This window comes from Moschus berezovskii, chromosome 9 (assembly GCF_049115385.1).
Source record: "Moschus berezovskii isolate FMDL1 chromosome 9, NW_MosBer_1.0, whole genome shotgun sequence".
NCBI lineage: Eukaryota > Metazoa > Chordata > Mammalia > Artiodactyla > Moschidae > Moschus > Moschus berezovskii.
In genome coordinates this window covers 95,689,474-95,701,597 of record NC_142468.1, presented here as the reverse complement: position 1 = coordinate 95,701,597, position 12,124 = coordinate 95,689,474, and the positions used below count along the sequence as shown (strand labels likewise).

At 40.8% G+C, this 12,124-nt stretch overlaps 1 protein-coding gene across 1 annotated transcript in view; it reads left to right on the top strand.

Moving 5' to 3' along the window:
- The window catches only part of NPTN (neuroplastin), a 37,777-nt gene extending 26,288 nt beyond the window's left edge, over positions 1–11,489 (top strand). Inside the window, exons 6-8 of the mRNA XM_055435333.2 lie at positions 3,821–3,842; positions 4,652–4,726; positions 5,247–11,489. Of these exons, the coding sequence (XP_055291308.1) occupies positions 3,821–3,842; positions 4,652–4,712 (83 nt within the window). The 3' untranslated portion in view covers positions 4,713–4,726; positions 5,247–11,489. The remainder of the gene's footprint in view (positions 1–3,820; positions 3,843–4,651; positions 4,727–5,246) is intronic.
- The last annotated feature ends 635 nt before the right edge of the window (positions 11,490–12,124 follow it).

The following is a 12,124-nucleotide window of genomic DNA, read 5'->3' as shown; positions in this document are numbered from 1 at the left end:
TGCTTTAGATTACTCACATAGAAAATACTTAGCGGTAAAGTTTAGCTGCTTTCTTGGTAAAGAAAAAGGCCCATGACTTTTTGTCTACTAGAAAAAGTTGAGTATTTTTAGGACATTTTGTAACTGAAACGTATATCTAAATCCCTTAGGTCCCTATTATGGTGTCTTTGAGGATTAGTGCCCCAATAGGTTGTCTTGTACGTAGATTATCTGCTTGTCATCTTTTACTGTCAATATTTTTAGTAACAGATGAATCATGGAGCCAAGTGAGGGCTTTGTTTTTTGTTTACTCACGTCCTGACTACATTCTTTGAAAATGTTAAATGATATTTCTCTAAAAAGACTAAATAGCATCCCTCTAGTCTTCCATCCACCTTACTGCTGGACACATGTTTGGAACACACCTTCTGTGTTGGTTCCCTGCTGACTGAACCCACAGGGTGATTAGAGTATGCTTTCAGATCTCTCCCCAGTACCCTGAGGAGATGGGGAGTGAGCCTGCTCAGTTGTTGGGACCTTCAGTTCTACTGCACATTTTACTAACCTTGAATGAAAACAGAAGCTGATTTAAGAAAAGTGCTGGCATCAAAAAGTTTTCTACATTCACCATTAGGGAGATAACCTTTATAAGCAAGTATAGGCACTTTTCCTTTAAGTTACTGGTAGAAAAGATATTTGCAGTTTTGTGGGAACCATTTTTAGTGGCTGTGATATATCCAAATTCTCTTTGACACTTCAGAATTAAGAGCTAGTCTAATGTGCCAAAATCAATTAGATGATCAAAACATTGGTAGCATATAAAGCTTTACAAAGGCCAGGAATGTTGGGAAAGAAATATGAATTTTAAAAATGATATGCGAAACACGTGTTGTCTCTTAACCAGGGGTCATCTGAGCCAGTAACAAGTTACCTTATAAAGAAAATATAATAGGACTGAACAAGGAAGCATATTGGAAGGAATTGTTAATCTTGCTTGGATTTTGTGCTACTCTGCTGAGATCTGGCAAAATTTAAGTAGTTTTAGAAACCATAAAAACTCATCCTCAGTGAGATGAGACAGTGAAAAAGGAGCTTTGACCAATCAACTCATTTTGACATTAAAGCCATCTTTTTCGAGGTGGTGGTATATCAAGTAAGCTGCTATTTACTAGGCATCGCAGAGCACCCTTCCAGATTCTGGGGCAATGTAGGGGAAGGGGAGTGAGGGTTCTAGCACATTCGATTGGGTAGACAACATTCAGCTGAATCTGTGTGTGCAACAGCCCCACCAGGAACTTCACTCATAAGATGGAAGCACCTGGTTTCCATTATCCCACGGCCCTCTTCCTCTCATCTAGTCAGTGGCTGTGAGCAATACCCAGCTGGAGAGAACAGTCATTGTTTAAGTGGCTGTCTTTTGGCCTGAGGGTTTGGGGGTATGTTGATACTTGTCGGTTACTATGACTTCTTTTTTTTCCCCCCTCAATTGCATCAAACCCTTAAAACATGGTGGTAAGTGAGTGATATGCATGCTTTTGGAGTTTGTTTAATCTCCGCTTCAGTCTATACGATGCACAGTTCATAATGTTAACACTTCTCTTCAAGTTTACTTCATTCACTTTCACAACTAATTTGGATTTCAGTTTGCTGTTTTAATCCTCATTTACTTTCATTTTCGTACCTTTTTTCTGTAGTTCTGTTCTTTCCCTCTCTCCTGATTTCCCTGTTAGAGGTCACATTGTTATTTTGTTTGACCTGTAAAGAGAGTGGTACTGCAGATAGTGGTTCAGGTTAGGGAAACGGGAGACTTGAGGCTCTTTGTTCCTTGTAAATGTGAAAGTGAATCTGGGGAGAGAGACGAAGGGGCCGTGAGATGTAGACACTGTTGTGAACTGCAGCTGCTCCCACTTGCAGGCATGGCGGCAGCTACACCAGAGCTACTCTTGCTAAAACCCCTTCATGCAGCCCTTGCACGTTAATCGGCTTGTTGGGCTGGGAAATGTTATTAGTCAGGCACCCCGGTGTACATACATCCGCATTACTGAAGAAAGAAAAGCTCATGGTGTGAAGTGCTTGGGTTGGTGCTGACAGCATCACGCTTTGAAAAGATGAGCTTGGCGATCGCGATTCCCTCTCCCCTGCTTTTTTTTCTCTTAAAATTGGGAGTAGATTGGTGATATTCTTGAATCAGCTATCTTGCTCTAGAATTTTGTATTTTCGGGTACACAGCCAGAGCACTAAAAATACTCTAAGTTTGCTCCTGTCAGTCCCTGCAGTGCTTAGTTCCTAGCATGTAGCTGAGCTGGCTTGGCCGGATGTTGAGCGCATTAGGCTGTTGTGGTGAGGGAGGACCCAGGCCAGGCTCGTGTGTCTCAGTGCTGATATGTCTCTGTATGATTCCACTGTGTAACAGCACACAGCTGTCTCGGGTGTCTGAGTCTTAGTTCGTTCTCTGTGCTGTTCAGTAGTGTGCTGTTTTTAGTAGTAAATCCTGTGGACACCAGTGTGTCACTAGCCTATTGTTTTGGCTGATAAGTCATTGGTTTGTGGTTAGTTTTGTTTCAGTTTTTGTTATTTTTTGTTTTTGTTTTTGTTTTGAAATCTTTTTTGCTCCAGTCACTGTGTGTGCTGGCGGTGGCTTTGCCTCTCCGTTGCCTCAAAGGAACAGGTGGAGCAATGTCTCCTCTGACAGACATTACTCCTGACGTGCGCTCCTGCAGATGCCTACACTGAGACTGTACTCTCCATAACTGCTTCATGTGCACAAGCCCCCTTGTGGAATCCTGCTGAGAGTTTTTCTAGAAGCCTTCAGTTCTGAATCATTTAGTCCACCTGACTTTTGTAAAATAAAAAGAAACTAAGAGCACTTAACTTGTTCCCCCACCTTTATGGGCCTTTAAAAAAATCTTGTGTGTCTGTGTACATATGTATACAGACACATATAACCCTGATTAAAGGGGACCAAGTTGCCCTTAGTTGAAACAGGGAAGAAAAACTTGGTAAATCAGAACCAGAAAATACCAATTTAAGAAGGCACCTAAACTCAGATAATGTAAGTGTTTTGATTAAAAAAAAAAAAAGAGAGAGATAACTCATGGCTCATCTGGGTTCAGGTTCTGGTTTTGGCCAGGGCACAAGAATGAGCCTGTTTTTCCATCTGAAATCTTTTCTAGAGGGATGTCAGCACTACTCAGCTTTCTCTGGTCTGTCACAGAACATCCTCTGGTCTGCATACACTTGCTGCTGGCACAGCCCAGCCTGACTGACCCACTATCAGGTTGAACTATGTGGCTTCCTCTGTCTTATTCTCCAGACTACAGACTCTCGTAAAGATTACAGAACAGCAAGAACAGTGTCCTGTGGGGAAGAGAGGATGTGTGGCTAAACGTATGGCACATACACATCCATCTTACATTGCAGGATTGAGTCAAAACTGTGCATGCATTCACCACAAGAAAACAAACAGCAGGATTTTACAACTGAAATGTTGGTTTGTCTTCTCATCTATTTAAGAGTGAACCACTGGAACTTGGGGACAAGATGAGTATAATAATATTGCAGCCTATCTGTCCGCTACAGTTGCAGTTTTTCATGACAAGCATTCAAAGTGTTAACTAAAACCATTGAAACAACATACTTGCCATTAAAAACCTGAATCTAGAAATAATAACTCCATGAGTGTTTTGCACCTCCAGATGGAATGGCCTTGAATAAATGCTATGAATAGCCATGTTTGCCACTTGCCGTTTGCTGTTCTATTAACCCTGATGCAGAGTCTCACAGTTTTCTCCCTTCTTCTCCTGTCTCTCAATGGATTATGAAAACCTGAATACCTGTGTAGATGATGAACCAGCTGGGCCAATGTAAGTACTTTGTTGGACTTTGGTTCAGTGGTTTCTGGTTGGGTTATTTTGTATTTGCAGTTTAAAGGGCATCGCTAAGATTGTGGGGGAGACAGTGAATGGAAAGCAGTGTTGCAGTAGACTTCTTAGCTGGACGTGGAGCTGACTGATAGCCCTTTGATTCCCAGGACAGGCTGTACAGTTTTGTTCTTAGTAGCAATATAAAGTGGAATACCATGCAAAAAAAATGTTTAAACTTTTGCACACCCCATATGTTTAAATTGATACTGTGGGGGAAATGACCAGTGTATCTGAGGCTTCAGGTTTTGTTCATTTCAAGCTAGACTACAGCATGGATAAACTGCCTGGCTCCATTTAATTGTGGGTATTCAAGAGAGACAAAACTACAAATTTCGAATCAATCCAAGATTTGGACTCTTTTCTAGAGCTGGGGACTAAGAAGTCAGAGGCAGAAGTGTGCCCAAATTAGTTAAGTGCCAGAGAGCACAGCACTGCCTGTATATAATTAAGAGACGAGACAGTGGTGTTAAGTAGAGAAAAAACTACTCACTCACTTTTGTCGTAATTATAGTTTATAAATCAAAGCCCATGTTACCTGGGTATTATCTGCCTTGGGAGTCAAAAGGATCGATTAAGGTTGTAGGCACTCTACACAGGGTGTATTAATTGTGTATTAATATCGTGCAGTAAAATTTATTACTATACCAGGGATGGCAGTAAGTGAGAGTCCCTGTATTTCCATGTGTTATGCTTTCAAAAGTTGCTACTGACCTTGAGTTTAACTCTGTAATGCAATTTTTCCTCCAAAGGAAAACCAACTCTACCAACAATCACAAAGATAAAAACTTGCGCCAGAGAAACACAAATTAAATACTACTTATAATGTAAGTATGGACTTCTTTAGAAGTTTTAAGTTATATTCAAATGAATGTGCCTTTTTTGACTTTATCATAAAATCTTCAATAGCTGATGTTATGTTGCAAGATCTTTCAGTTGATTTCAGAGCTTCCAATACTGATGGAACAAGTTGTCTGTCCAGTGAAGCAGCTGGAAAGGAACATTTTCAGCTGAGTTGTAAAACACAGATGCATTTCAGAGTGTGTATGATGTTTTAGAACATCACCTTACCACTTTACTTCTTTAAAAAGAGGTAAAAGTTAAATTGTCACCTTCTTAGGTGGATTATTCCTGAGGCCAGTTGGTCCCACTTTGCTTTTGGGGGCAAGGCAAGAATGGTGGCCAGGCATAGCTGGGCCAGAGTGCCTATTGCCTAGGCACATGGAGATCAGAATTTCACACCATATCCCTGAGCATGCTGTTTGAACCAAAGCTTTATGTGGTGTTTGGTGTACTATTAAGTAATAGTGCATACTCCCTTTTAATTTCTAAATACTTTCTTTACAGATCTTTAGGTTCCTGAAACTGGTGGCAACATGACCTGCTAAATTTTCTGCTTGGACCTCTTTGGTTCTTTCCCCTTTCAAGTGAGCAGCACCATGATGACTGTCTAAAGCATGCCTTATTTAGCCTCTCCTGTAAGGGTGATCTAGCCAGGTACATTTTAAACAATGCTTCAGTGTAGAAGGTGTAAACTATTTTGGGCTTGATGTGCTGTGAATGTTGCTTTTATTTTTTTGTTAAAATATTTAAATATAAGTGAAAAGGTGACCTCTGAGGGTCAGATCATGCATGCGCCATTTTTTACTTAATGCAGCTGTTAAATTGGCAAAGCTCTAAAATGCACTGCTGCCATCTAGTGATACATTTTTGTAAAGTACAGCAAAACATACAGATATATACAGTATATAAATATATATATATATATTTATATTTTTTGGGGTGGGAGAAATCCAAAATAAATGCTTGTTTCATTTTTAAGCTGCTGATACTCATTCCTTATTGTATGTTGTCAGATGAGGAAATTGTTCAGTTCCGGTACTTAAAGATGAGTAATATAAACTGAAATCTATAATTTTAAGGGCTTAACATGACTTTGATAAGAAGCTGGAACAGTTCACTGAATGGATATAATGAATTACAGTATATATGTATGATTGCTTTTAAAGTGATTATTTTTTCTTTTGTTAAATCATGTAAATTCTTAAATCCTTTTGCACTGATGTGTTAAAACCTAATTGTACATTCAGTTAAAGCAAACTTTTATAATTTACCTTTTGTTTTCAATGATCTTGAAATGTTAAAGCATGGTATTCTATGCAACTAGTTATTCTTTGAGGTTGACACTGTATTTTTTCATTGATTGTAGATTTTCACGCCCAGCAGGGTTCTCACGCGGTGCGTAATTGGTAGATGCATGTACTTGTGTTTTGTGTAATTGCTGAAGTGCAATGATGTAAAAAAAAAAAGTGGATTCACCTGTTTTTAAAAATAAAACTGATAAAAGGTGTTGGAATAATACTCTTTATTCTCTGTAATCTTAGGAGGAAGCATTTTTTCCCATTGCTCCCAATTTCTGTATGTACACAGACTCTTAATCACTCAGCCCTGTCAGCTTTTTTAGTTCCTTTTCCACTTCTTCCACAAATGCTGGGAAGTTCTGATCCATGAGGCACAAGCGTAGGAAGGGGCCTAACCCTTCCGCATTCCATGCAGATTGTTCATAGACAAGTGGCAGCTCCTCTGATGCCATGAGAGACTGTGGGGATTCCAAAAGAGCAGCCTATTAGAGATTACAGGGGACAGCAACAGCCTGAATGCTAGAACACAGAAAAACTGCCTTAAGGTAAGAGTTGGGAAGTAAGACACCAAAAATTAGTGTTAATTAGCTTTGCAAGTTCCTTTACATAATGTTTCTAAATATACGTACAAAGTGAGATAAACTTATCCTTAAGTATTTCAAGTATACTAATGAAGTGATTTGCAAAGATACTGACTGCTTTAATGAAGAGTACAGTGCTGATTAAGTTTGTGGATTGAGAAGTCTATCAATGAATGAACTCCACTTAGTTCATCCTTCCCACCTAATAGGTGGAATAATGGATGTGAGCTGTTCATCATATGGAAATTGGGTTCTGAATGTAATAAAGGTTACAAACTGACTATCCCAAGGACACAGCTAGCTGTGTCTTTCTCTGGTTCTGTCCATGAGGCTTGACAAGCAGAGGCATGTGTCCATTGCTACAATCAAGGCAGAACATTTCCATCACCGCCAGAAATTCCCTCATTGCTATCTACTCTTATTGTCAAATCCTCAACTCTTAGCAACTATGATCTGTCCTCCATACTGTATATAGTTTTGCCTTTTCCGGAATGTCATATAAATGATGTCATATAATACTGCACGTTTTTCACATGCTTATTTGTCATCTCTCTGTCTTCTTTGGTAACCTGTAGTATTTTAAAGTCAGTTGACTAAGCTGCCAATATTTAAACATTAGGTGAGTTCAAAAAAAAAAGTATGACTGTGCTTGGCAATTTGGAAGATCAGGCAAAAGATGCACCGACCCAAGCAACGAAGACGGCTTCAGCTCTATCTATGTGTGGTCCCTATGTGTGGTCCATCTATGTCTGAACCTTGACTTTGCCTTCTTATTCACTCCTCATGTTAATTCTACTGGGTAGGTAGGTTTTTTTTACCCTTTCCATGGATTGCATGGTTTGGTGTATATGTTGACATTTCTCAAGGAATATATATATATATAATAGAAACTGACTTTTCTAAATTCAAACCAGCTTTTCAGACTATCTAAAGGTAGAAGAAAATGAAAGTCAAATGCAGCCCTGTTCTCCAGCGAGAGCCACTATTAACATGGTAGTGTATCTCCTTCCAAACTTATTTCATGTGTATGGCTTTACTACAAGTCAAATCATATGTGCTGTTTTGTAGCCTTTAAAAAACTATGTACTATGAATATCTTCCAGTGTCAACAGATTAAGACAGACATCGCTTTTTTGTGACTACATTTTATCCCACTTATGGTTATGGCACTTTTTAACCACTCAGTATCCCATTAGTGAATAATTGTTTCCTATTTTGTTACTATTAAAATTACTGAAAAACATCTTTGTATGTATATTTGTGTAGATGAAATGGTATTATAGGTAGTAAGATATTAAATTTTATCTACATTGCTAAATTGCTTTCAAAGAATTTTACCAATTTATATTCAAAGAATGAATTGTTTAGAAGGTTATAGCAAACAAGTAACATGTCTGAGCTTCTAGCCTGATGCTTTTTCTTTATACATGGTTCTTCTATATGATGTAAATAAACCGGGCCGAGGTTCATCTTTTATAGCAACTGATACTTCCTGAATAAGGATATCACACCCTGCTCTGCTCATGCTTTTCTGTGGCTTAGTTAACTCTGATTCAGTTAACCTATAATCCTGGTGCCAGATACAAGGCTACAAAGTGGGAACTATGAAGTCTGCCCTGCTGCTGGACAACAAGGTCTCTAAATTTTTTCTGTCATAGCTGCTGACTTATTAAAAGAAATAGGCATGAATTCTTATTTAGTCTTCTTACTTTTCAGGTTTTAAAATCTGTGATTGCCCATTTATTTTGCATGAATGATGTGCCAGGTGGAGAAAACACCCGTATCTTCTTTCTCACACCACTATTAGCACAGTTTAATAGATAAAGTAAAAAGGAAATTTATGAAAATTGGATATTGATGAATTCCATGCAGAATTTTAGGGAAAGCATAAACTGTTGGCTGAGAACCTGCTGTCATGCACAGCAGGGAATGCAGTGAGGAGGAGACCAGCCTCAGGAACCCTGAGCCTGAATGAACAGTTCTGCAAGAGTGTTTGGTAACAGCAAAATTGAAGTGGAGAGGCCACGTCCAAATGCAGTTCTCTGGTAACAGAGTGGAGTCTTCCTGGGGCTCCATACATCCTTAACCTGAGATCCTCACACTGAAGCTCTCCCCCACAGAAACCATGGTTGACCCGACTTAAAATTCATATTGATATTTGTCTTAGAAGAGTTTCCAAATTTCATTTCCAAAGTTAAACTGAAATTCTTAGCTTTATTCCTCTTTTAGGAAGGTGGTGAATACATTCTTTATCTCACCCATTTAAAGACTAACATTATAGACCACTTTATTTCCTCAGGAAGATAGCTCTTCAGTATGTGCCATCATGTCTAATCTCAAAACAAGGATAGGTGGAAATGGCCTATCTCTGTCTTTACCGTCTTCTGTAGTAACAGTTTAAGTTATTGTGGAACAGTAGATTGAACAGAGGGATACAAGATTCTTCAGGATCACTGTTTTTCCTGACATGAAAACTGAATATAGAAATAGGCCCTACCTGAGCTAACCAGGCCACTGAGGTCCTTCCTTCTGGACTGCTTGTGCCAGCCGGTACCCACTGCTGCTGCTCTGAGTTCTGCAGTGAAACAGCGTGCAATTAGGAGACTGGCTGAACATAATCATAAATACCGTAGGCCATTAAAGAAGTGGAACACATGCATTAATGTTGAAAGAAAATCAGTAAAGGTGCTACAGTCATTGTCGGTGTAGTCTGTCCTGGTTAAGCTTGGCTGTTACCTGATCGACCACAGCAGAGACACAGAGATAAAATGTGAGGCACCTTCCCTGAGCCTGGTGTTCCTTATGTTGCACAGGCTGGTAGTGCCTTTTCCTGCCTGACACCGTGGCATACTTCTGTCTTAAGAGGCCCAGTCCAGGACCATGTGCTGGTAACTGGAAGGCAGTGGACATTGCCCAGCTTTTGATAATCATGATTTCATTGCAGCCAGGAAATTAAAAGACGCTTACTCCTTGGAAGGAAAGTTATGACCAACCTAGATAGCATATTAAAAAGCAGAGACATTACCTTGCCAACAAACATCCGTCTAGTCAAGGCTGTGGTTTTTCCCGTGGTCATGTATGGATGTGAGCGTTGGACTGTGAAGAAAGCTGATCGCCGAAGAACTGATGCTTTTGAACTGTGGTGTTGGAGAAGACTCTTGAGAGTCCCTTGGACTGCAAGGAGATCCAACCAGTTCATTCTAAAGGAGATCAATCCTGGGTGTTCATTGGAAGGACTGATGCTGCGGCTGAAGCTCCAATACTTTGGCCACCTCATGCGACGAGTTGACTCACTGGAAAAGAGTCTGATGCTGGAAGGGATTGGGGGCGGGAGGAGACGGGGACGACAGAGAATGAGATGGCTGGATGGCATCACTGATTCGATGGATATGAGTTGGAGTGAACTCCGGGAGTTGGTGATGGACAGGGAGGCCTTGCGTGCTGTGATTCATGGGGTCGCAAAGAGTCGGACACGACTGAGCGACTGAACTGAACTGGACATTGCGCAGCTTCTGATAATCATGATTTGTCACCACCTATAAATTATTAATTGGGTAATATACATGTTCCTTGTAGAAAAGCAAAATGGGGGCAGGGGGAACACCATAGCTGCAAGATAACCATATCTTGTAACTTTTAAAAAAATCTCATTTTAGACATTCTGAGATTATGAATAAGTTCTGTTAGTAAAATTCCTAGATGTCTTCATTCAACAATGTTTGTGTCTACTGTGCAGTGGACATTGGGATGAAGAAAGGAAGGGAGCCACAGGAAACAAGGCAGAGGTGTGGCCCGCAAGAACACGCAACCCAGAGAGAATCCAACAAGGCAAACAGTGTGAATGCAGCTGAGGATGTGCTGGCACCGAGGGGAGTGGAAGACCTCAGCCTTGTAGTGGAGGGTGGTACAGGAAGGGTGTGTGCCTAATAAGCACGAGGGGTGGGAATGCTCCAGAGCCCAAGCCACTTCTTACGGAGGGGCTGTTCTTGAGCAGAACTCAGGATGTTTTCCAGGCAAACAGAATGAACAAGGTGTAGGAGAAAGCCTGGAGGCAGAAGAGGCTGCTTCTACCTAAAAACAAAAACTTCTCCAAGAGCCCCACCACCCTTCCTTCCTAGCCCCGTGTCTGCAGGCTTAGTTGTGTTCTGGATAGCAGTGGCACTTACAGTACTAATAATCTCCCGACAGTTGTGAGCTGGTGGTATCACACAGAGAATCCAAGGCCCTCCCTGGAAGGTGTGTATCAGCAGCATGTTCTGACTGCCAAAGTAAATTCCCTGCTAATTTCAGTGGGTGTTAGCAGAAATGTGTATCTGGAAGCATCAAAAATTGGGTGGTGGGACAGAGAGGAAGAAAAGAACAAAGGAAAGAAAACTAGTCAGGAATACTAAATAAAAATGCAGATTCCACTGCCTAGTATTTCTTCCAGCTCTGAGGTTTTCCTAGGAGACATCAGTTCAGCTCACACCATGTTCTTCAAACAACTAGCAAAGACTAACCAAAATTCATAAGCCACATACACTGAGCTACAGCCAAGTGTGATGGAAGCAGCGGGAGTCAGTGAGACGGCTCTGAGGACTGGACAGTCCTCCACCTCAGTGCACAGATGGCAGGTTCTGTGCACACAGGAACAAGCCCTTGGCCGCCACCTCCTGGACTTCCAGTGCTAACAGAGGAAGTGCTAGGAACTGTCGTAGGCTGGGTTGCCTCAGAAGCCCTCAGGTTGAGAAACACCTGGTTAGGCCACAATTAGCAAAATTACAAGGCAGAGGAAAAGTAAAAATATAAGCCAGGAAGTGACTCAAGAACTTGAAATAAAAAGATATGGAATTACCTCTAATTTGCAAAAAAAAAAAAAAACAAAACAACTATTTTAGACAAAAGTAATACAGGTACTGGGAAAAAGACACCTGAATGAGGAGAGCTGCAAGATGACTAAAGCCTGGCCAGAGCTTGCACCTCTGGAGCTGGATTCTGAAAAAGGGAGCAGGATACCAAATTTGAACAGTGGCAGCTAAGGGCAAGCCTTAGGAGTTTTTGTCTCCTGCTCTGCAGCCTCAGACACTCCATCTCACTATGGCCCTACTGACTGGTGAGTGCTGACCCTTGATAATAAAAGACTGGTATGCTTATTTGTTCACCTGCAAAGCAAGGCAGATCTGAAAAGGTAACAGCAACGGCAGTAAGAGTGAATCATATTTAAATATTTGCCAGGTATTGTCCTAGGTGCTTTACAGACAGAATTTCAGCCTCACCACGTGGTAAGCGACTTGCATGAGAACACACAGCTACTAACAGGGCAAGGATGCAAACCTAGATCCATCTGGATTCCAAAGCCTATGGTCTTTGCACAACATGCTACATCTCATCTACCCAGAACACCAAACTACAGATCCAAGGAGGTCTTGAATACAGAATCAAGAAAAGACATGAACATTTTTTAGCCACTTTGGGGATATTTCTACCTAAGTATTTGGGATGAACTTAAATAGAGAGCCAGGGC